This window comes from Suillus discolor, assembly GCF_016758755.1.
Source record: "Suillus discolor strain FC423 chromosome Unknown F5147scaffold_6, whole genome shotgun sequence".
Taxonomy (NCBI): Eukaryota; Fungi; Basidiomycota; class Agaricomycetes; order Boletales; family Suillaceae; genus Suillus; species Suillus discolor.
This window is the reverse complement of record NW_024541253.1, coordinates 631,700-655,374: the sequence shown is the minus strand read 5'-3', so window position 1 is coordinate 655,374 and position 23,675 is coordinate 631,700. Positions and strand designations below refer to the sequence as shown.

Genomic DNA, 23,675 nt, shown 5'->3' with positions numbered 1-23,675 from the left:
ACAAAGGTTCAACCCATCACACATAACAATTCGTTATTATACAATGTCAACTGCACCACTCTCCAACCAGCTTTCGAATTCAGCAAGGACATCAACATCGGCCACGTTTTTAGTTTTTATCTCTTGGTTCGTTCGCTGATTCCCGAGGTTGACAGGGTTTGAGGTTCGCCTGAAGGAGACTGGAGGGAGGTAAGGCTGGTTGGTCGTGTTGTTTTCTACACCAAATTGTGGCTGGGATTTACTAGGTTGGAGACATTGCGATGTAGCCTGAAGCTCCGCGCCAGAACGTGCGATTCCTGTGGCCCGAATATACGCCCTAGTCTTCTCTTCATCCTCACGGAGAGAAGGTTCCACTGCTTGTTGAGGCTCCGGCAGGATGTCAAAGTAAGATTCATCAAAGAAGAAGTCATCAGAGGGCTGTTGCTGGGAGACCTTGGATAGTGATTGCATGCCAACCTCAACACTGGAGGATCCTGCAAGAAAGAGCGAATGGGAATTTGTGGACTGGACCGGAATATCGCACTCCTAGAATAATTAGGGTCAGTTGACGAAGAGCATTTTTAACGTTTCACCTTTGCAGCCAGTAGGGCAGAGGGGGTACCAAAGAGCTTGAGGCCGGATTTGAAGCGTTTCGTACGACGGTCCTCATTCGCTGATTCCTGTCTCGGGGAGTAAGGCCTGTATGACGCGTTGTTGCTCTTCAGACGCTTCCGAGGGGGCGAGCTATCGGGAGGTAGAGGGTCGCATACCCGTTTGCGAGTAGGAGAGGGAGTCAAGGAAAGAGCATCCATTGCGGTGTCGTTAAAATCGTCATCTCGAACTAGCGCACCAATCTCTGAGCTCGAGTGATTCTTCGAGCGAACATCCTTCCCTTCGCACAGAAGCTCATAAATATTCGCAAGGTCGTCATCTGATTGTGAGTCACTAAGTATGTCCTTAGAGGAGGGCGGTGACTGTGAGCACTTCAAGGTGACGAGCTCGATATCAAAGTTTGGGGCTGGTTTTCGTTTCCTTGACGAAAGTGCTGAGGCATCTTGTTTCAGCCGTTGACCTTCAGAGAGCCCCAACTTTCGATTGACATCAGCACCTGTATGAAGCGAGTCACGTTGCTCAAGAATTAGATCACGTTTGGTTGTCTTTTGTCGCTTGGGGATTGGGACGTCGCCAAGGGGAGCGGTAGTTCGACTGTTGGGCCCAGTAGATGACAGGTCGATGGAGGAGTCGTGAGCTTTCTTTGAACTCAGCAGATGGCCAGGCTTTGTGTTCTTTCTTGGGATGCGAGAAGGTTCTGTGAGCCCGTCACGGCAACTATCGCGCACTTCTCGTCAGCAGGAAACTGCAGGATGATTATAGGCAAAAAAAACTCACCAAAAGTGACGGCAAGCAGATTTATCCTTGCAGGTGTGATTACAGCTGTGATTTATGTCGGCATTAAGCAACCAGATAACAATAGAAACGACTCACTCATATTTTCCGTCTGAGCGTTTTTTAGCCTGTGCGTCGTCCTGCACGGGCGTATTGGCTGTACTCAGATCATTCCCCTTCACTGTAGGACGCGAGACAGATTTCATTGTCTTCTCTTTGTGAGGGTTGATACTCTTTTGTGCTGATGTCTTGCTTTGCAGTGGGCTACGGGGTCGAGTGAGATCCTTGATGGGGAGATTCAATTCGTCATCGTCATCAGGTCCCATATCCCAAAAGTCGGCAACATCTTCCAGCCCTTCCAAATCCATTTCCTTCGAGAAGTGAGTCCATGTAATGCGATCTGCATTTTGCTTACCAAAGAAGTCATTGGGCGAGTATCAAGCGTTGGATATCTGTTTGTGGGTAAGGAAGGCTTGAAGCTCTCAGTTACGGTAACCCCAGCGATCTTATCCTAATTGTATGAATTAGCCAATATGCCCGCGATATTAGTACTCCCTGCTGACTGAAGAGATCGAGACGTTGATGGTCTGACTCGGTCTGGTAAGCTGCGCGTTGATTACGAAGGATTTCCCTTCCCTCAGTACCTTCGTCCTAAGGCATTGATTTCAGTGAAACTCCACATTGATAGTATAGAACTCACGAGATACGGCGAAAGTCGATGAAAACGAAGTCGGAGGTAATGGTGAGAAGAGTTGTCATATCGAATCTACCCCTCTTATGTTTCTTGGACCCCGTAGAAGCTCTCTTGTCCAAGAGGAGGCCACATTCGACGGAGAGTTCGATATCTACTGGACATTTCCCATCGCTAGGCGAAACCTTCACTTCCGTTAAGGTGAGGAAGTAACTCGGTAGCTCGTTAGCAGCCAACAAAACTTCAGACCCAAAGGGAGATCTGCGATTCAGGAGCTAGCTGGAAGTTAGCTTGTTATAGTATCGCCCAGTTACGAGGTTTCACCTCTTCGAGTCTCAATGGGCTGGTGCTTCGTAACTTGGGAATTGAAGTGATGTGATTCTCGGCCAATATCTACTTATGCTGGTGCTTGTAGTCCGATTAAGATAAGTTGTTTCAGATCTCTACCTTGATTCTGCAGGACCGATGTGAGTAGAGTACATGGCAAGGCAAAGTAATTCACTGACGATTTTTCGCCGATATATTCTAATTGTTTCAGGACAATCGGTCTATCTTCCCATGCCTTGGCATGAAGACAACGCACTCTAGAAGATTCTTTTCAGCCATCTAAAGATCCCAGCCACATCAAACGTACAATTCCAGTCCGTGCTTCACTTGCGCACCGTTCTTCTTTATGATGGCCACTTCCGCAACCGCTGGGATGTTCAGGTCGAGGAATTAATGCAACTGTAGAGAGGAAATTTTACCTATGGCAATCCGGCTAACATGACGAAAAACCGATAATGCCTCAAGGCATGGTTGACTCTCCCCGTTTCTGTACTCGGCACTATTCAAGGGTAGACCGCCTAAAACCGCCTTCAAGGACGTCATTTGAAGCACAGGCAGGTGTGAACACAACAGCTACCTGCATAAGCAAGAACACTTTGTCACTCGTGCCTTGAATTTTTTTGACTGCGAACCGAATATCATTATGGCGCCTGATTTTCTCGTATACCTAAAAATGGTGAACCTCAGCGATGACATTCATGCTTCACATTTCCTACCTGCTTTTCACCACTTCGTAATTTGAGGTCGGATAATCTGTATAAAACAGTTCTTGCCGTGAGGTCAAACTAGCTGTTAAAACTTACTCTTCCGAGGTGGATATCATCTCAAGCTGTCACCATGATTCCATTAGATCATCGCTGAAGAGTGCCCATTAGCTTACAATATCGCGCAAAGATGCAGTTGGAGAGAGGTCCAAGATTGCCTTCATCTATTCATGATCAGGAACGTGCTGTTAAATGGCGCGAAAATCTCACCGTCCCACGACGAATGTAGAACTTCATAGGCTGTCAGATCGTATGCCACACACAGCAGAGAAAACACTTCACCTTGCTCATAATATCGCCAAATTCAGTAGAACTCAGCTCTCCATTGCGCGGCGAATAGGTGACCAACTCGGTTTCCCGTAGCTGCTCGATACTGTCCATCACAATGCTGTCCACCTTGTCCTGCCAAGACTGGCCGTCGTCTTTTCCGATATTATAGTGCTGTGGATTCTTTTGTATTCGGCGATACAGGAATGAGCGAAGAAGCCATTCCTGTGCTGTCTTGACGTCGGAAATAGTTCCCAGACCAATTTCAGAGTTTAGGTGCTCGGTCAAATTTGTGTGCAGACTACTCTCCAGAGGTGTGGTACCCTGAACGAGATCGCAATATTTCCTCTCGAGTTCAGTTTCGCATAAAATGATAGCAACTCCTTCAGTATCTGAGTGCAGGACGAGAAACGTCAACAAAAAAGTGCAGGATGGAAAAATAGGTACCAAATTGTGGGCGACCCTATCATCATAACATCAGAACCAACTGATAAATAGGTCGTAGATCGAGTGCGCACCGCTCGTCCCATCATCTGCATAACGTCGAGATCCGAGTACTCTTTGGATTCGCCATTTTGATATAGTTTAACGCCCTTTATGACGACCAGATGGGCAGCTGAAAATAGAATCAGTGTGGCCGAAGACTACCGACGGATGATACCTTACGCAAGTTGACTCCGACCGCTAAAGTCTTTGCATGACATTAGTGACACTCAAATAGAGGAGACAACAGATCCTAGTATTCACCGACGTAGCCAGAAGAACTCGTAATACTTTACGCAGATACAAGTCTTCGATGGTCTTCCTGTCGTCGATAGCGAGTCCAGCATGATGCACGCCGATTCCCAAAGCAGCCAGAGCTGCAAGTGATGAGTACCAGTAACAATATTTCCTACCGTGCAGTACTCACGAGCGAGATCTTTGTCATGAAAAGTCTGATCAATCCTGACCATCCATGAATATCCTGTCTTATTTAATGTCTTATCGCTCACTGCAAGGGCATGCTCCACGGGAGCAGCTGTTTCGCCTTCATGGTTTCTTCATATTCTTTAGCCAATTGCCTGGCGGTTGTGATGGTCCCTACAGAATGCCTGATAGTAGTAGATGTGACTAGTAATCGCGATGTCATACCTTTTCTCGTCGGACAGAACACGAGGATTGGTTTGTCAACGGCGTGTTGTTGTAAAACGGTGAATAGGCGGGTATCAAGAGTATGCGCATATGCAAAGTCATTCTGACCTTTCGGCTTGACCACGCCATAAACAAACCGAGTGAGTTTACAGGACCGATATTCGTCACCAAACTGTATTGTTCATTAGCGTGAACTATGCATAAGCCTTGATTTGATTACCTGAAATATTTGACCGGGATGATCACTAGACGCATGATTGCTCCCAATCCAGCTTGCAACATCTTCGATGTTCGGGACTGTTGCCGATACAAGAAGGAATCTAACATCGGATCCTCTTGCCTTCATACGAGAGACAACGACTTCTAGGGTGCTGCCGCGAGATTCGTTGAGGATGTGGACCTGACCAACCCTTGAATGTTTTCTAGCGGGGCAATCTCGACAACAGACTCACCTCGTCCACAAGAAAAAGTTTGATCTGAGATAATATACGACTATGGTCATCCCTGAAATGAGTGAGCGTATGCTACTGTCACAACAAAAATGTTTTACCAATTCCTTGTGAGACTATCCCACTTCTCGGCCTGAGATATTGTAAGCAGTGTTTTCAAAACATGAGCAGACTGGAAACGTGCTGTAGTAACACTATTGTAGACGAAGCTACACATCAGAATCGTCAAACAATACGATGGATAGACTTACATGATTCTAGCGTTCTTGGCGTCACCCCACACGCCCTTGCCGAAGACTACAGTGTCGCCCGTGAGTTCACAACCTAACTCTTAGAACGAGCGTCATATCTGAACTACAATACATTACATACTGGGTATTCCAAGACTGCCAAATTTGGCGGTCCATTCCTTGTATTTTTCCGTACAGAGGGCCTGTATTAACCTGTAAAACGGCTTCAAGTGGGTGTAAGAGTAACACAACTTTACCTTAGTTGGGGCGACATAGACGCATTTAGTGGCCTTGTTTGTGCTCGAAGGATCGGTGACCATGCGGATAATGCCCAATTCAAAAATAACAGTCTTGCCACTTCCAGTGGGCGCTACACACTAGCTAAGCCCGAAGTACGTCGAAAAGAATGACCACACCTACCGCTAATAACCTGTATGCCTGTTTAGAGACATCTCAAGTGATAAGAATAACGCACCATATTCTCATTTGAGTGAAGCACCTAAGAACAATCAAGTCTGAAGAAATCTGAATGAAGCTTCATAAATCTTACTGCATCAAAGCAGGTCGACTGAATAGTGTTAAAAACACCAAACTTGAAGATGCTGCGAAACATATCCGCTGTCCCACCAAGTCAAGGTTAGAAACTAGTAGCAGGCGACGGTGAATATCCCTACGAAGTTCGGAAACAGGGCGCAACCGCACTGGTTGAGGTTTCTGTTGCGTATGACCACCAGGCCTATCGTTACACGAGGTGCCGTAATTAGACTCGAAGTTGTTTGTAATTTTATTCGAGTTTCCATAGTGGGTTTCTCCAGAGTACTGGTACGGGTGGTCTAAGATGAATCCATGTTGATTATAACAAAGGGCGACGATACACATGGAAAGACTGACGAATTCTCTGTGGAACATTATGATGGGCCTGATTCTGGGTCTGCACAACAGTATAATTGGCAGGGCTTGGTGTGTATTCGGGAGTAACGCTTCTATAGTCTTCCCAATAAGGTTGTGCAGCATCTGAGTAAAATGCATGGCTGGCTGGTGGATGACTTGCAAAGGCGCGAGCACGGTTGTTAATGCGTTCTGGTGGAGATGGAGAAGAATCTAAAAGAAAATGTGATATCCTCGAAGAATATTGGCGCGCATATACCCACCAAATTCGTCCCCAGACCTAGCAAAATCGTCGTAATAGTGTTGGTGTTGTCTGTAGTGCGACGTCAGCGTAAGTATCGTCAATATAAGGGGAATTTATGGCGTACTGTAGGGAAAGCATACCCGATGCCTGGTGCATCAGAGGCCACCTGTGAGATTGTTGCATTAAGCCGATAGTACTAGTGATACCAATGTTGATGGATACGATGCAAGAGCAACGCGTGACATGTCACGAACGCGCCCCCACGTGAGGACGGAAATCAAATCTAGTCACGTCTGTCACACAACACTCTGTCTCGAATCTCGATCAACGTTGTACTTATCTCATAGACGTGTTTCTAGAACTCATTCTCTGTTCAATACCCTGTTTTTTTCTCAATGGCTGATCGCCAACTTGCCAGCAAGATTGAGGAGTATATCGAAAAGTTAGCCGTAATGTTTCTTCTGTTACGATACGCTCATGTGGCTAATTTTGACATACAGGATCCACTATTCTGATCGCTACTCTGATGACTTTTATGAATACCGTCACGTCATCCTACCGAAACCGCTACTCAAACTTGTTCCGAAAGAGTTCTTTGACGACAAAGTAGGCACTCTTCGTCTACTATCGGAAGCGGAGTGGAGAGGGATCGGCATTACTCAGAGCCTCGGCTGGGAGCACTATGAAGTACATGGCAAGTAGTCATTTCAAATGAAGTCAAGGATGACATTTCCTGACAAGATGTAATTAGCACCAGAGCCACATGTCCTCCTTTTCCGTCGTGCGAAGAACTATGGACTCCCCACGCAGCCGCAACCTGCTCCAGCTGCGAGACAAGCCAATGCGAGGAAAAAGTAGCATGCTGTTCCACCTGGCTCCGGCATTTCGTTCTTTCGCTTGTCTTGCATCGCTTTCTTTGCAGTTTCTTCAGTATTATCCAGTGCGTTTCCGATACATTGTATCCATTGTTTGCGGTGGCATTTCCGGGCTTATGTCCGTTATGGTGCTTCCTCTTAAACCTTCAAGTAGTCTCACTTAGCACGATATTCAGGTTTATCAGTGAGGCTATGAACGTGCTTATATTGTGGTATGCGGCACTCCAGAGCTCTCTATTACCTTGTGCAATCCATCATCGATCAACTTACTAGCGGGAAACCGAGGTGACCTAAAACTACATTGAACGCCCTGGTGCTACTTTGGTGACTCGGTGAACTCGGCAGTCTCGTGAATGATAGGATTTCATATCCTCCTCGTGTTTAAACACTACAAAGATTTTCAAGAACCTTTTGACGCATGTCACTAGACTGGCGTTATCGTACCAATGGTTGACGTACGTGCAGCTTTGAGTTCTTTGTTTTGTTAAATGATCGGCTCGACAGGTGCGCTCCAGTACCTGCTAGTTCAGGCGGTGAACATTAATATCCAGGCATCTTTCGCTTGAAGTTTCGTTTCCGGATCCGCAGATTTTGGTAGGAGGTCGCAGATACGGCGTGGGCGCATTGCGCTTGAATTATGAATATACAAATTCATAAGTCGCTTTGTGACCGTAACATGCGACTCTCGACGCAGTTTGAATGAAGTTGTCTGTTACAATGCATACGGATCGACTCGAATGCTCTATATACACAGCAAGCCGTAACAAAAAAATGGATGTTGTCAAGAGGTGTGTAAATTTGCAATGTATGACATACCCCGCCGCAAGTAGCCCCCGGTCACAGCAATGACTGATACGGTGAAATTGAGTCATAAGCTCAACCTTGTCCCACAAAGCCTAATACCAGTCAATGGTCATACATCTTCGGGTGTGCATGTGGAACCATATGCCCACCATTTGGAGGAGATATCTCCCTTTATTTCTCAATAGAATTACAAAATTGATTATACATTGCTAACATCTCTACATAACAGTGCTGCTGAGGTTTACTACTCGGTAATGCAGCTGTAACATTACAGCTGAAGCGAACATGTGGAACAGTACGAGTCTGGGGTCATCCATTTCAGGAAAACTAGACCGAAAACGAGAACACAGCGTGTCACTGCGGTGCATAGAAACTTCTGTGCGTATTTCCGCACGCTCTCAGGCTGAGCGCTGAGCTCTCGTATACCCCAACCCGTCACGGCGTACTATCACTAATGCAGTCTCTTCCCGGTCAGATGTCTACCAGCTTTCGTCAAGTTACTTCATATACACAATAAAATTTGAATGCAAGCCAACTATAAACCGTTCAGCAATTTTCTCGGCCTGCACTCTCGCACCCTATTATCATTCGAACATTACTCGGTTCCGAAGAACAACCCTGAGTAAACACAGTCTGGACACCGGCATTCGTGGCACAATGGGAAGACCATCCTAAAGGCCCTGGTCCATTCTAAAATGACATTGTCAATTCGACTCGTAAATTACTTACGCGGACCCTGAGATCTAACTAAACCTTTCCTGACTCGGCCACTACCCACGAGACGTTCTAGTACGGCAGTCTGAATTTTGTCGCAGAGTGTCCTCGTCCCAATCCTCGCTAGTACACCAGTTTAGCTGCCTAAACCTTCCATGTGATATTCCTAAACCTTTTATTCATAGTCTACAAGGCGTCTGTTTTACTCGGGCAAATTTTGAGTAGTTTAAGCGATTTTGCATGCAGGACTTTTGATACTAACGAGACATGTTATATTGGAATATTATTCGAAAGACTTTGATTTAGGGGGAAATTTAGAAATGGGGGAGCGTGCATGGAAAGGTTTACTAGGAATAATATTAATAATACATTATAAAAAAGTTTAGGAATACTACTACATTGGGGTTTGGGCTCTACACAGGACCCAGGTCGGCGATATGTACTCTGCGATAAGGTTCAGATTGGTGTACCCACCAACGCGGTAGTGGTCAAATCAGGAAAGGTGGTCCACCGTAAGAGAGGACGGCCGACATTTAGATTTGACCAGGCCTATTAAATAATTAAATATTGTGCTCGTAAGTTGGACTGTTGGATCCATCCGAGTCCTTAATATTTATGTAAATCCAAGTCAAGAGATAAGATCTACTAGTAAGAGAGGAAGAACGTAAAAGAGATAACGGCTCCTGGATGGCCCGGAGGGCTGTGACGAATTATCACGGAAAGAGCATAGTAGACAGTCTTTCTTACAAGCTACCTTATTGACGGAAAAGAAACTCGCAATCTCGAGATGATAAAAGGAAGTACTCAAACTTAATGTCAGGCTTCATATTTTCTCCACGCACAACGTTGGCAATGTTGGGTCACGTGATGTCTGCCTCGGCTTATATTAATGATGATGCAGAGGAAGGGATACTAGATATTCATTCTCCTCAACTCGCCGATTTCGTCAAGCACGAGAAGAAGGCCGCAGACATAGAGGTATTCGACGTGCAGTCTCTTGAGAAAGATGTGCCGGTTACTCCCCCAGATGTCGCTAAGCTGCCGCCAGCCCCTGCCAAATCAGCAAAGAAGAGTACGCCCTTGTGGGTCCTCTGGGTCATCTGGTACAATACGTATAGGTGTGGTATTATACGACAATACATGCGGTCCAATACTCACCCTTCTGATTCATTAAGGCGTTTTTTCACCGTCGTGTTCGTAGCCAATTTCATTGGAATTGGCTTTGCGATTGCTGGAAAATGGCCATACGCCGCAAGATATCCTGGTGCTTTGGTCCTTGGTAATTTGAACGTCGCAATTCTTGTGCGTAACGAGATATTTGGCCGTTGCTTGTATTTGTTCGTCAGCACCTTCTTCGCCAAGGTCTGTGCCATCCATTTTTAACATTTTCAATTGGTGTTGATGTATTTTTTATTATAGTGGACTCCTCTATGGTTCCGCCTTGCCTGTACCTCCACTTTGCAGGTCAGTTTGAACTCCAAATGGCGATTTCAGGGAGCTGACGTTTCTTTACAGCATCTCGGTGGCATCCACAGCGGATGCGCAATCTCCGGCGTAGCTTGGATAGTCCTCATGGTCGTGCATCAATTCAGGACGAAGTATATGTTTAACGACTCTATACTTGTCTTCGGGGTGATCACCTCAGTCATGCTGTTCATCACCCTCTGTGCTGGTCTTCCGTGGGTCCGTAACACGCACCACAAGTGAGCACTCTGTTCGGTCGTTCATCGCAGCCTTTTGACGCCGGCACCCAGCGTATTCGAGCTGAATCACCGTTTCTTCGGATGGACTTCCTTGTGCATGACCTGTAGGTTTAACTATAACGTAGAGAAGCTCACGACCGTGCTAATTTTTGAAGGGGTATACACCATCGCGACCAATGCCTATGACACTGCAGACGGAAAGTTCGACCACGTCGGAAGATACGTCGTCCAACAGCAGGCTTTCTGGTATACGGTCGGAATGTCCATCTTGTAAGTACTGCTTTGCCTGCCTTCTCAATTAGGTTGGTGACAGCGGTTTCAGCATTGTTCTACCTTGGATTTGCACGCGACACGTCGACGTCGACGTCGAACTTCCGTCTCCGAAAGTCGCTGTTCTCCGCTTCGAGCGTGGTATGCAACAGGGTCTGCTTGCTCGCATCAGTCGTTCGGCTGTCAAGGAATATCACGCTTTCGGTATCATCTCGTAAGTCTTCAGTGTCGTCGCTATGCAATACTACTAACTCTTTGCAGCGAGGGTACCCATGCAAAGCATCACTACCTGATCTGCGGCGTGCAAGGCGATTTCACCAAGGGACTGGTCAACGACCCACCGAGAAAAATCTGGACTCGTGAGCTAAAGGTACTAAAACGACCAAAGTAATTTTCCGATTAGATTGCCATTTTTTTTTTCAGTTCGCTGGTGTGTCCAACACATCGACCCTTTACAAGCGTGGAATCCGAATCTGCACTGGAACTGGTCTTGGTGCTGCCCTTTCTACTTGCATTCAATCTCCCTACTGGTACCTGATTTGGATCGGTGCGACAATCGGAACCTCAGGCATTTGCATATAATTGACGTGTCTGCTAGGCTCCGATCAAGAGAAGACATTCGGCCCAACTATCAGTGGTCTCATCCACAGGCACATCGGTCCAGAGCGTCTCCTCCTTTGGGACTCCAAAGTCCGTGGCGGTCGTCCACCCACCATGAAGATCTTGAAGGAGGTATACGACCAGTGGGAGGCGGAGGTTGTCTTCATCACTTCCAACTACGTGGGTAACTTTGAGATCCAACATGGTTGCAAGGAAGCCGGGATTCCTGCATTCGGAACACTTTGGGACTATGTGGGTGACTCCAGAATTTTGTTGCTGATGGAGCTGAGGAGCATGTGCTTTTTCAGTAAATTTTGCGTCTGGATGCGTCGGACGCCAGACCTCACTCGAATCTTTTGTCTAAATAGGTACGCTTTCTTTTTTTTTTAAATTGACACACTATCCTCAATCGGATATCTTGTCTTGCTATTTTTGCGCACCTTCTTTGTTTCACATAATACTGATGGACTGAAGGAGTTGCAATCCATCATCGAGCTCACAAGTCGTATTGATATCATAGTCATGAGCAGTATCTTTGCGTTGTTGATGCATATGTTCATGTATATAGGCCATTCTAATGCAATATATTTTCGTGTATTTGACATTGCCTGATAAGTGGATTCGACAGTATTCGGCCCCATTTGAAAAGGAGTAACAAAAGGAGACTCGATGCAGACTCCTTCGCCAGTTACATCATGTACAATGTTTGAACCGTGTGAAATTTGTTTTGTTCTAATAGGAAAGGCGTATTCCGACACCGTCGACACTACATGCGTTTATAAACGCATTCATTTTCGAGTGCGTGCGGGACTATACATAACGTCATTGAGGAGATGTTTCCCTTGATTCAGAATATCTGGACAATTCGTCAGAGTGGCCCGTACGTACTCCCTGGTAAGGTTGCAGAATGGGTAAAATCCGTGCCAAACATACTTTAATGGCTCAAAGCACAACATTCACACCTGAGAAATCTCCCGTAATATTAGAATCATCATGTGAAGCACCGTGAAGCAGAAAATACACATTAGTACATGACAACAAAGTAAAAGAGTAACATCGACATCTAAAGCTTAGCGAGGGGCAGGTCTCCCCATTCCACCAAGGGCTCCGGAAGCTCTGTAACTTCAAGGGCTGATTTGAAGTCTTTAACATTTTCAACGAAAGTCACCCCTTCGGTGCGAATGTGTTGTACTTCATCATCATCTGGGTACTGCATCATCAACCCGGGGATTTTCTTCATCAACTCCTGATAATTGTCGAACCCGCTGAGTGCGTCTTGCCAGTATTTTGCAAACTGCGTCGCAAAGGGATTCTCCTCAGCCATTTCCTCTTTCCACCCTGAAGGGTCAGCGAGTGTGGTTTCAGCTCTGACCAAAGCTTCGAAGGCCTTGGTGGCTGTAGCACTGATTCGCGGTGGCCGTGGTTTTCGAGACTGTAATTGGACGGAGAGTTTAGACCTTTTAACACCCAAGGGATGAACGCGAGAAAGAAAGAGTTCTAGGACGTCGTGCTTCGTGATGTCTGTCAGCAGGTCCGAATCACTGTAGCCTAGATCCTTATTAGGTGGAAACAACAGGAAACGAAAATAAATGAAACACACGTCTTAGGAAGTCCAGATATCCTGAATCGATGTGCTCCCAAAAAATCGCGCGCTCCTTCTTCAAGTCCTTGATGACTTCAGTCCACTTTTGCTGTAGGCCAGTTTTGAACTGCTCGAAATCAACAGGTTCCATATCTTCGATCTTACTCTTCATAGTGTCCAGGAATGCTTCCACTCTCTGCTCCAGGTATGCAGGATTCCGTTCGCTTTGCACCACCAATCGCAGCCCCAGAAGCGATGCTCCAGGCAGTTTCAGTTCCGAACAGAAGACAATATAACCAAGCTGTTCCTTTGTTCGAAGAATGTCGAAAGCAGGCTCCGACATCATATGTATGAGGAGCAGGGCAGTCGTACGCAAGCGGGCATCAGTAGAACTTCCAAGTTGAAGATAATAAGTCAGAGATGAATTGGGATCGTTGGGGTTGGGTATATGCGACTTCCAGATAAAATCGGAGCCTGCCAAAGTAAAGATTAATCGCACCCTCGGCGCATGACGGGCTGAACATGCCTTCTGGCAGGATGAGCGCGCGTTGAGCGGTCTCGTCCGCTGATATTGGGGAAGTATTTAGAATGCTCTCCACCATCTCTGATAAACCAATGGCTTCCTAAATTCATGTTTGATTACGATCACCTCGGTTGCCAGCGAGAAAAAAATGCGTACGTCTTTGTGCATGTTGCCGGTCACTAACATCTCGATGCTCAGGCGCGCTAGAAAGTCGTCGATGTGTCTTTGCAACTCGTCCTCCGTGACGCCTGTCATAGTCGTGGTGTTAAATTAGTCCACCTCAAAAACATTAATACTATAGCTACTCACCAGAGATCTCCTGCAGCTTGTCTGCAATAGTCCAAGTGTCATGAGTGAGCATGTATTGTGTATAATAGTCCGATAATCGGTAACCCTGATCCATGAAGAAATTTTCCCAATCGCGCTTAACCTAGTTGACCACAGTAAGCCCACTTGCATCGGAGAAACATGACACGAGGCAATAACCTTTTCTTTGATGACTGCTAATCTGTCCTCGCGGACTTGTAGATTTCTTACAGTCTCCAAAACGCGGCGAGCAAGGACAGGCAACTTTTCATTGTAACCATCTAGAGTGATCATCAGCCCAAGGTGGTGTGAACCACTGTGAAAGACAAGTCCGGCAAGTTCTGCGTCATATGCAAATTCCTGTAGCGAATCGTTTACAAGATCAGCAAAAAGCCTGGATCAAAATTATCGTCAGGTCAAACAGGTGGGTTGCAAAGCAGCTCACCGTGTCATAGTGTCGGCGCGCGGAGATGAGCCTGCAACCGGACTACATTGATAATTAGTCCACAACTCCCAGAATTCTGGTGATCCAAAGTGCATACCTACGAAGTTCTAGTACGAGCGACGCCTTTGGCAGCCAGAATTGGTCATCTTTCTTGTGCCACACGGACCCCATTGGCGTCTGTTTGATAAGTTGAGGTCGTTTAGCCGGCTGTAAGTGACCAATCGCGGTCAGAGTTGGGGACATCGGTATGCGTAGTTATAGCATACTTCAAGGACGTCACGTTTCTCCACTTCTAAGTTGGTGGGTATGAATTCGTTCAGGCCTGGTAGGTACAGCTCCATGATATCATTGGGTCCTTCAGCCTAGTCACCGGTTTGTCAACGAGTCGGATGAATGCAGCCATGGAACCTGACTTGCCTGTTCAACGAATGATGGGTCCCACCGCTCTACTCTGTACCCCGTACCATACCATTTCTCGTGCTCCCAGTGTTCATTCTTTGAAATGCGCTCGAGTTCCTCTTTCTTCGCCATGAGCACTGCCCTACCCTTTGTGATACGCATCTCTTCCAATATTTCACGAACTTCTCGCTCGCCGTCCTCAGAATTCCATTCACATGGGATGACCGCCCCGCGCAGTAATAATTCAGGGGGGACGGGCTTGCCCAACCTCTCGGAAAGCGAAACCGCATAGCCCTCCGCATTCTCCTTCGTGGCAAATTGGAATCTCGTGCGCGCAATTTTGACAAGCTCCGATTGGTACCACTTCGGGAATGCAGAAGACCGCAAGAGGGAAAGGTATTTGTATGTCGCAAGGGCCACCAATTGGTAGTTCTCGAAACCAAGCTTGGTCAAATGTATGGTGAATTTGAACATTTCGAAGCCTCGTGCGAGGGATTGAGGACCCGAGTTGAGTGACGTCGCCCACCCCTTACTTTTGATGTACGAAAAAAGCGAACCAGGACCTTCGTGACCAGTGAAGTGTGAAATAAAATGTGCAGGCTTGTACCGCCAAAGCGGGGACTGCCATACTAGAGGAAATGAGATCTCAATAGCGTGGAAGGCCTTGACAGTCTGGACAGAAACTAAGGTCTAATAAGCTATATCAATAAACCATATCACCAGCAATAAGACACGAACTTACTCCCATTTCGTTCGGGCCAAATGGATGATCAGGAATTACGGGCAGTGGATCCTGCTCTCGGTTCTTGATAGGTGTAAACAAGGTCGAAACCATGTCAGCCAACGCGTCGAGCGGCTCTACAGTCGAGGTGACAAAGTATTCACTCGTAACAGAAACGGCAACGTACCTTTCCCAACAATACAAAGTCGCATTCTGCCTGCACAATATTCTCTATTCCACCACTCAACTAACCGTCTGCGGGTCTCACGCCCGACGACACCGCCGTCTGGTTCGTTCTCGCTGCTCGTAGATATATTGGACGGGACTGGTGATGGAATACGCGAAGGGAGCGGTGAGGACGCTAAACTCCCATTGGATGATACTGGTGATACTGGCGCACTGCCATCCATGGCGGTATGTGTCCCATTCTTTATCCCATTCCCGTTTAGCTTACTCGCCGCCTTGAATGTTCTCCCGGCGGCACTTAACGTCTCGCGATTGCCACTGCCAAACTTGCTCCACGGATGACCTTCCTTGGTAAGATGTTTGTTCAGCTGGAAAATCCGCCATGGATCTGCCTGATGGTTCTTAGAATGCTCCGAGTCGACTGCGTTCATTTCCCGCGTGGTACATGAGGGCGCAAAGAGAGGGCAGTGGAAAAACGCGGAAAAACGCGCCAATGCTCCAGGGAGCGCCGAGGTAGCGACACGGAAAAAGTAGTTGGTATTTGCTGGTGCTGTATAGGCATTAGAATGGCCGTTGTTCTTGGAAAGGTACTGAATTCAGAGCAAGTCAGTTAAATGTCGCTGGGTGGACCATGACACACACCTCGGAGTACTCGTTTTCTTTCGGAAATTGTTCGGTACCCTATAATAAATGTCGTTCAGCCATCAGCCAAGACTTGTGAGAAGAAAGACTCATACCATGAATAACAAGTGCTCGCAAAAGTGAGCAAGGCCGGGGATGTCATCCTATGAAGCTTTCCGTTAGTAAGGGTTCCAATCTCCATTACTCAGAACAGTGAAAGATACTAGCATCCCTTCGTAACCATACTTTAGACTGTAGACACCATACGATGTCTTCAATTCTCGGAGAAACGGACTCACTGGGTCTGATAGGTGACCAACTGCCACATCTAAGCTTGCGGCAGCGATATCGGCCTTTGCATCTTGAATCAACAAGGCTAAGAGGCCATTGTCGAGCTTGACCAGCCTGTACTCCCGTTCATCAAGTTGGGACTTCTCTATCGGTTTGGTGAAAAACGTGTAAGCAGGGACATTCGCGTGGTTTTCAACTCTCTGCCAATCATGAGCAGCCATAGTGAGAGCGCGATGATTTTTGAATCGAAGACGATGGGTTGTTTGTAATATGGAACGAAGGTGAGCTGAATAAATACCAAGATGCGCCATCGAGAGTGCCTATGGCATACTATATTACGTGGTTAGTAGTAATTATTTATTACTAATACTGGCCATGGAAAACAAGAGAACCATCCCAGTCCGGGTCCCGGAAGCTTTACCGGCCACGTCAGCCAGGCTTTCAGCTTTTTGCGCTTGGTCGCGTCTCCTCTGGTATGCAGCTACCGACATAGGATGTGTTCTAGTTTCAAATTGATACTGGTACAAAGAGAAGAAATCTGCGACTGGGAATTGTCCGAGGAGAAGGGATAGGGGCCGCAGTGAGTCTTTTTGGCTGATACCCTCTCGGTTTCATAACTTTGAGGGTACTGCTGCTGCTAATTAAAGAAATATATGTACGCCAGCGGTCAGTTCACGTGGTACGTGGTTACTAGCACTCGGCGTACCCTGACTGCTAATTAAGTGGTTCTTATCATGATTGGTTGGGATACTCTAGCTAGCAATTAATTGCTCGTAGAGTGAAAGCTATTGCGAGGGATGCAAAATCAACTCGTCTAATATGAGTAACTAATCATAGTAAGTCCTGCCACCCCTGCCAGTGGCGCAGGGAAACACGAAATTGTATGCCGTGCGACTTCCATGGCCAGTATGTCACGGTCATTGAATATACGCTTACCAGCTTGGAGCACAAAGCCACGTAGGCCATTTTATACACCTAAAACTGTGGATTAATAATTTCAGTAACTGAACAGATCTAACAAGTCGATTAAAAATTTAAAAAACAGTTATCTCGAAGTTTTTCGTGGATCTGCGGGGGGTATAAAACCATGTCGGGTTCGACACTCCCACAAGCTTGGAAATCATATGTCTAGGACCTGAGTTGATGGAAATTTTGAAACAGTTATCTTGGGCTTATCTAGATCTTGCTCACCTTTCTTTCAAAAACACCGTCTTTCTTCAAGTGAAGCCATAGATAGCATCATTATGCTCTAATGCGTGCATGCGAGGTATTATATGTTTTGCCGAGCACTAGAACTCAGGCAACTCAATTGAATAGTATATCCCTAGTGATATGCGATAGCCTGAGTTCGGCGGCACTCTCTGTAACTCCACACCAACACAAAATTGCCATCTGGAGACGAATTCCGCTGGCTTGTAGTACCGAAATTTCGCGCGGCCCGCGGGGAGAAGGCAGCCGGATTGCGTGCTCTAATATCGCAATATATGAGTGTTGTATGTCAGGTGGGCCACGGAAGCTGGAATCCCTTACCCTTCCGCGGTCGGGGGAAGGTCTGATGTATAAACGAAATCGAAGACCAGCGCTTGGAAATTCGGAATCATTGTGAGGAAGCCGTAGCCAGAGGAGAGATCGTACCAAAAGCACGGGAGTCATTCAGTTCTTCAAGCCACGAAGCCTGTCTCTGGGAGTGCCTTGGAGCACTCGAACATGAAACAACACCGCTTGGTCGTTTAAAGCAGGAAGTCTTAAGACTTTAAGTCCCCTAGACAAAACCAATCAAAGGTGAGTATGCAGCAGTGCTGGGTTTGTATTATGTAGTAGTAAGAGAACCTGTTGCTACGCCGCAAGCTATCAAGGACAAGAGTCAGGCCGAGGATAATCTAGCATGCAAAATGAAGGTGGCCTAAGTTCAATGCTAGAGCGGCGATAGACACGAAGACGGAGGTCCGAAAAAAAGCCCAGGATCATCATCGATTCGTCATGGATGGTTCAGTGACCAACGGGCAGGATGACACCAAAAGTTTCGAACTCTAGGAACTCCCACGAGGCCACGGACCCAGCCTTCTTATTCACTGTCAGTCGAGAACAGACTCTGAGCTATTGAATATGTTGCCCTCTCAACATTAACAAGACTCCAGATTCGAAATATGTCTTGCTGTCTAGTTGAAGAAGAGACCTAGTAGTAGTACCGCCACTTACTATGTATATAAAGAATCACGTGGGGCCACAGTACCATAAGCGCCGACCGCGCAGAGTCGCAGACCTACCACTAATAACGCCGAACCTGAGATTGGCATATCTTAATCGACAATCCCCCACGCATCCCCCACCTCCTTCACTATCCTACTATCCAGATATAAGACCAGAGGGAAATTTCGGCGAGGCCACGACGATGCCCAGAGCCCGAAGACTAGACTGAAAACGAGAACGCCACTGGCACTACACCGCCTATCACGGTGACTTCTGCACGTACATATTTCCCCCCGCTCTCACGCTGAGCACAAACCTTCACGCCGTGCTATCACTAATGCAGCCTTTTCCCTGTCGGTTGTCTACTATGCGCAATAAGTTATTATAATGCAAGCCAACAATAAACCGTTCATCAATTTTCTCAAAATATATACGGCCTGCGCTCTCGCACTCGTTATCATTCAGACCTTACTTGGGCCGATTCCTTGACGAACAATATCTCAAACCCTGAACGAACACAGCCCGGACACCTCACTGGTCGCAGCATTTACAATGAAAAGATCCCAGACTCTACTCAACATGTTCGCTTCGGCTTCATGTTACAACACATCACCGAGTACTAGTATACGATCTGGCCATTGTGAATGCTGTGAGGATGTGCTAATGATTTGATAATTAGTATATCTGCTACTTATGTGGTCACTTGCAATAATTGTCGGCACCGGCATACTGGTTTCTCATTGGCTGGACGAGCTGTCGGTATCCCTCTCAAATGCGTTTCCATATCGTGAGGCGAAGAGGTACACTTCGTTTCAACTCGTTAGTGCCGAACTCAGGCTGTGTCGATCTTCCACCTGGCCCATCCGCGGCAACACTAGCTTCAGTTACCAGCGATACGGATATGGTACCACTGGCCCAGATCAGAATAATTTGCCTTGAATGAGTTCAGCATTTAGTACGTGTTCAACATCTCTAGCTACCAGACTCCCAGTCTCACTGGCACTGTGTCTTGAACTCTCGACAGCAACACTAACTGACTGAGGCAAGCGGCCCTAACAATCTAAAGCAATTAATTTAATCACACCAATTCGCGCTCGGTTCGGACTTTTACATTACTTGATACGGTTTTATAACGGAAGGGCATAGATCCACTGGCTCGATTATCTTTCTCACAAGTTACCTTGGGAAAATCATGGAAAGGATACCTGCGGTCTCGAGACGATAAAAGGACTCAAACCGAATATCTAAAACTTCAGGCTTATTTTCTCTACGCATAGCGGGTAGTTTCTCTTCGCGACGCGATGTCTGCTTTGGCTTACAATGATGCAGAGAAAGGGACACTAGAAGTCCACTCTCCCCAGCTTACCGATCCCACCAAGGACGAGAAAAAGGCAGTAGACATCGAGGTATTCGCCGTGCAGTCTCTTAAGAAAGATGTGCCGGCTACTCTCCCAGACGTCGTGAAGCCACCGCCAACCCCTGCCAAGTCAACAAAGAAGACTACACCCTTGTGGGTTCTCTGGGTCATCTGGTACAATACTTACAGGTATGGTATTATATGACAACACATGTAGCCCAATGCTCACCCTTCTGATTTATTAAGGCGTTTTTTCACCGTCGTGTTCGTAGTCAACTTCATTGGAATTGGCTTTGCGATTGCTGGAAAATGGCCATACGCCGCAAGATATCCTGGTGCTTTGGTCCTTGGTAATTTGAACGTCGCAATTCTTGTGCGTAACGAGATATTCGGCCGTTGCTTGTATCTGTTCGTCAACACCTTCTTCGCCAAGGTCTGTGCCATCCATTTTTAACATTTTCAATTGGTGTTGATGTATTTTTTATTATAGTGGACTCCTCTATGGTTCCGCCTTGCCTGTACCTCCACTTTGCAGGTCAGTTTGAACTCCAAATGGCGATTTCAGGGAGCTGACGGTTCTTTACAGCATCTCGGTGGCATCCACAGCGGATGCGCAATCTCCGGCGTAGCTTGGATAGTCCTCATGGTCGTGCATCAATTCAAGACAAAGTATATGTTTAACGACTCTATACTTGTCTTCGGGGTGATCACCTCAGTCATGCTGTTCGTCACACTCTGTGCTGGTCTTCCGTGGGTCCGTAACACGCACCACAAGTGAGCACTCTGTTCGGTCGTTCATCGCAGCCTTTTGACGCCGGCACCCAGCGTATTCGAGCTGAATCACCGTTTCTTCGGATGGACTTCCTTGTGCATGACCTGTAGGTTTAACTATAACGTAGAGAAGCTCACGACCGTGCTAATTTTTGAAGGGGTATACACCATCGCGACCAATGCCTATGACACTGCAGACGGAAAGTTCGACCACGTCGGAAGATACGTCGTCCAACAGCAGGCTTTCTGGTATACGGTCGGAATGTCCATCTTGTAAGTACTGCTTTGCCTGCCTTCTCAATTAGGTTGGTGACAGCGGTTTCAGCATTGTTCTGCCTTGGATTTGCACGCGACACGTCGACGTCGACGTCGAACTTCCGTCTCCGAAAGTCGCTGTTCTCCGCTTCGAGCGTGGTATGCAACAGGGTCTGCTTGCTCGCATCAGTCGTTCGGCTGTCAAGGAATATCACGCTTTCGGTATCATCTCGTAAGTCTTTCAGTGTCGTCGCTATGCAATACTACTAACTCTTTGCAGCGAGGGTACCCATGCAAAGCATCACTACCTGATCTGCGGCGTGCAAGGCGATTTCACCAAGGGACTGGTCAACGACCCGCCTAAAAAAATCTGGACTCGTGAGCTAAAGGTAAAACGACCAAAGTAATTTTCCGATTAGATTGCCAAAAAAATTTCAGTTCGCCGGTGTCTCCAATACGTCGACCCTTTACAAGCGTGGAATCCGAATCTGCACTGGAACTGGTCTTGGTGCTGCCCTTTCTACTTGCATTCAATCTCCCTACTGGTACCTGATTTGGATCGGTGCGACAATCGGAACCTGAGGCTTATGCATATAATTGACGTGTCTGCTAGGCTCCGATCAAGAGAAGACGTTTGGCCCAACTATCAGTGGTCTCATCCACAGGCACATCGGTCCAGAGCGTCTCCTCCTTTGGGACTCCAAAGTCCGTGGCGGTCGTCCACCCACCATGAAGATCTTGAAGGAGGTATACGACCAGTGGGAGGCGGAGGTTGTCTTCATCACTTCCAACTACGTGGGTAACTTTGAGATCCAACATGGTTGCAAGGAAGCTGGGATTCCTGCATTCGGAACACTTTGGGACTTTGTGAGTGACCCCAAACTTTTGTTGCTGATGGAGCTGAGGAGAATGCGCTTTTTCAGTGAATTTCCATCTCGCATTAGGCGTGGGACGTGTCGAATGCCAGACCACCCACACCTCGTTTCTCATCCTTGTGTATCCAACACAATGCCAGAGGTGCCGGTTCCTGAACGCTTGGAAGGAACCGGCACCACACGTCCAGCTGAGCGACAAGCCTTTGTTCTTGCTCTTTATTTCCTTCATCACTGCAGCATACGGTCCACTCGTTCTCACCACACTCTCGCTCGCTCACATATTTTCGCCCACGCTTCATTCCCAGGATTAATATAATTCATCACAACATTTATCTCGTTCTTTAATGTATTTTGCACACGAATACCCGCTCTTACCACTAGTAGCGTCGTATCTCAACATTCATAGACATTCAATCAACTCGCATGTCGAGCTCTCCCGCCCACTTGGCGGCAATCTCGCCAGCGTTTGAACCGAGCCAATCCTCAGTCTCAGCCCAACCACTGTTTGTCCGACCTCAATGCACGTACAATACACGACGTTGAGCTGCTCATTCTGCACCTCCGCGTATCAGAATTCTTTTTTTCCAACTAACTCTCAAGTGGTACTTGCTGGCACAGATGGCTTGATCAAACAGAAGCAACATTATTTTAGTCCGCTCGCGGGGGAATGAATGCATTGTGCAAATATTTATGTAAAAACGGATGTGTTTTAAGCTTTACATCACTGCCCCCATTGTGCTAGAAACCATTAATTGGTAACAAACATTCATACAGCAATTGCATCTCATCATCAGAACATTAGAGTGTGCTCGAGAACCACTCCAGGATTTCCCATCCAATTCCAGCCACACTTTAGATTGGTGGATTCCAAACGAATTCCACGAGGAGCAAGCTCAGTCATCGTGTGTGCGATCGCCGATGTTCCATGTGTCTCTGGCCTGTGGGAAGAAATGGCAGTGTGAAGACGAACAAGAATATCAGTAAGGTAGACGTTGCCTGAGGCAGTCGGGTACTGATGAGTCGATATTGCTGTGCAAACGACCGTGAAATGCTGGCAACCCGAGGGCTTGCAACTGCTACAGTATGTTCAATCATCGAATATGGAATGTGCCTTGAAAGGCTGATAAGAGAGCATCGTGAGTGAGTCCGCAGCATCGACAAAAATTAATAGGCACCTTGGTTCTTGGTGTCCGGATTACCAGATGCTTGACAACTGCCTAAACGGAGACAACTCCTGACGTCGAGAGAATTCCCTTTTGAATCGCAATGGCATAGGTGCCTGATGATCGATGACTAGATGAGATTGGTCGAATCTTTTAAGTTAGCTCACGTAGATCTGGCACACTGCTATCCACGCCATTATATGACACCGTCGTCTTTCTCTGCCAAAGTCCCCTTCCCTCATTCTACATTGTCCCGACACCGCCGGACACGTCGTCACCCTTGGACATAATTTTTGCTCATGTCTCCTTACCTTATATGTTGTGATATCTTCCTGAGTGAGTGATCAGGTTCATTTGTATTCTTTAAATCATCTTCCGTCTTACAGTTTACTAAGTAGAATAAGCACTCTGATATTTCCCTGATGACTGGACGAAAGTAGGAAGCGGCGAAGGGCCTCGGGAGGTCAACCGGTCACGTTCTAGCGAATCAGCGTGAGGTTTCGAGGTGTGGAAGGTGTAGAGGCAGCGTCAGGCTTTATGAGGTTACAATTGGCTGGTGACATGGGAGGGCGCAGCTTGAGGACTACATGTGGTGGGCAAAAGGAGACCGTAGTTCGGGCGTGGTGGGCAGCAGTAAACGCGCAATGGCAAGACTGAAGCAGAAAGTA

The 23,675-nt window shown here is 47.0% G+C and overlaps 5 protein-coding genes across 5 annotated transcripts; 3 read left to right on the top strand and 2 right to left on the bottom strand.

Annotated features, from left to right (window-relative positions):
- Nucleotides 1-36: 36 nt before the first annotated feature.
- On the bottom strand, nucleotides 37-6,601 carry F5147DRAFT_833751 (Sec63 Brl domain-containing protein; the record flags this gene model as incomplete). Its single annotated transcript, XM_041443884.1, has 39 exons — nucleotides 37-525; nucleotides 573-1,308; nucleotides 1,369-1,413; nucleotides 1,465-1,736; nucleotides 1,781-1,876; nucleotides 1,929-2,016; nucleotides 2,066-2,331; nucleotides 2,381-2,449; nucleotides 2,504-2,510; nucleotides 2,563-2,640; nucleotides 2,691-2,751; nucleotides 2,803-2,911; nucleotides 2,961-3,050; nucleotides 3,100-3,136; nucleotides 3,187-3,212; nucleotides 3,264-3,311; nucleotides 3,358-3,378; nucleotides 3,430-3,806; nucleotides 3,862-3,877; nucleotides 3,933-4,030; nucleotides 4,081-4,105; nucleotides 4,162-4,274; nucleotides 4,325-4,359; nucleotides 4,407-4,494; nucleotides 4,546-4,717; nucleotides 4,766-4,945; nucleotides 4,998-5,049; nucleotides 5,096-5,188; nucleotides 5,246-5,318; nucleotides 5,367-5,427; nucleotides 5,482-5,594; nucleotides 5,645-5,654; nucleotides 5,700-5,723; nucleotides 5,775-5,842; nucleotides 5,899-6,057; nucleotides 6,116-6,325; nucleotides 6,376-6,425; nucleotides 6,481-6,503; nucleotides 6,563-6,601. 39 exons carry the CDS (start codon nucleotides 6,599-6,601, stop codon nucleotides 37-39), a joined length of 4,617 nt encoding a protein of 1,538 aa, XP_041297668.1.
- A 150-nt stretch (nucleotides 6,602-6,751) lies between these two features.
- On the top strand, nucleotides 6,752-7,214 carry F5147DRAFT_743165 (cyclin-dependent kinase regulatory subunit; the record flags this gene model as incomplete). Its single annotated transcript, XM_041439589.1, has 3 exons — nucleotides 6,752-6,798; nucleotides 6,857-7,050; nucleotides 7,108-7,214. The coding sequence occupies 3 exons, from the start codon at nucleotides 6,752-6,754 to the stop codon at nucleotides 7,212-7,214; spliced, it is 348 nt and encodes a 115-aa protein (XP_041297667.1).
- Nucleotides 7,215-9,616: 2,402 nt separating this feature from the next.
- Nucleotides 9,617-11,915, top strand: F5147DRAFT_815194 (uncharacterized protein; the record flags this gene model as incomplete). The annotated part of the gene is made up of 10 exons (XM_041443530.1): nucleotides 9,617-9,867; nucleotides 9,925-10,111; nucleotides 10,169-10,213; nucleotides 10,265-10,452; nucleotides 10,504-10,556; nucleotides 10,608-10,722; nucleotides 10,775-10,936; nucleotides 10,984-11,092; nucleotides 11,146-11,269; nucleotides 11,321-11,915. The coding sequence occupies 10 exons, from the start codon at nucleotides 9,617-9,619 to the stop codon at nucleotides 11,710-11,712; spliced, it is 1,626 nt and encodes a 541-aa protein (XP_041297666.1). The 3' UTR covers nucleotides 11,713-11,915.
- A 362-nt stretch (nucleotides 11,916-12,277) lies between these two features.
- F5147DRAFT_673467 (Metalloenzyme, LuxS/M16 peptidase-like protein) lies at nucleotides 12,278-16,680 on the bottom strand. Its single transcript, XM_041435735.1, has 15 exons — nucleotides 16,405-16,680; nucleotides 16,222-16,269; nucleotides 16,127-16,165; nucleotides 15,486-16,074; nucleotides 15,320-15,435; nucleotides 14,596-15,267; nucleotides 14,445-14,540; nucleotides 14,276-14,385; nucleotides 14,179-14,220; nucleotides 13,914-14,127; nucleotides 13,737-13,857; nucleotides 13,584-13,675; nucleotides 13,431-13,527; nucleotides 12,923-13,378; nucleotides 12,278-12,870 (listed from the first exon to the last, which is right to left on the bottom strand). The coding sequence occupies exons 1-15, from the start codon at nucleotides 16,615-16,617 to the stop codon at nucleotides 12,386-12,388; spliced, it is 3,390 nt and encodes a 1,129-aa protein (XP_041297665.1). The 5' UTR covers nucleotides 16,618-16,680; the 3' UTR covers nucleotides 12,278-12,385.
- Nucleotides 16,681-19,887: 3,207 nt separating this feature from the next.
- Nucleotides 19,888-22,322, top strand: F5147DRAFT_605268 (uncharacterized protein; the record flags this gene model as incomplete). Its single annotated transcript, XM_041432320.1, has 11 exons — nucleotides 19,888-20,132; nucleotides 20,190-20,376; nucleotides 20,434-20,478; nucleotides 20,530-20,717; nucleotides 20,769-20,821; nucleotides 20,873-20,987; nucleotides 21,040-21,201; nucleotides 21,250-21,358; nucleotides 21,408-21,531; nucleotides 21,583-21,836; nucleotides 21,893-22,322. The coding sequence occupies 11 exons, from the start codon at nucleotides 19,888-19,890 to the stop codon at nucleotides 21,893-21,895; spliced, it is 1,485 nt and encodes a 494-aa protein (XP_041297664.1). The 3' UTR covers nucleotides 21,896-22,322.
- Nucleotides 22,323-23,675: the final 1,353 nt, after the last annotated feature.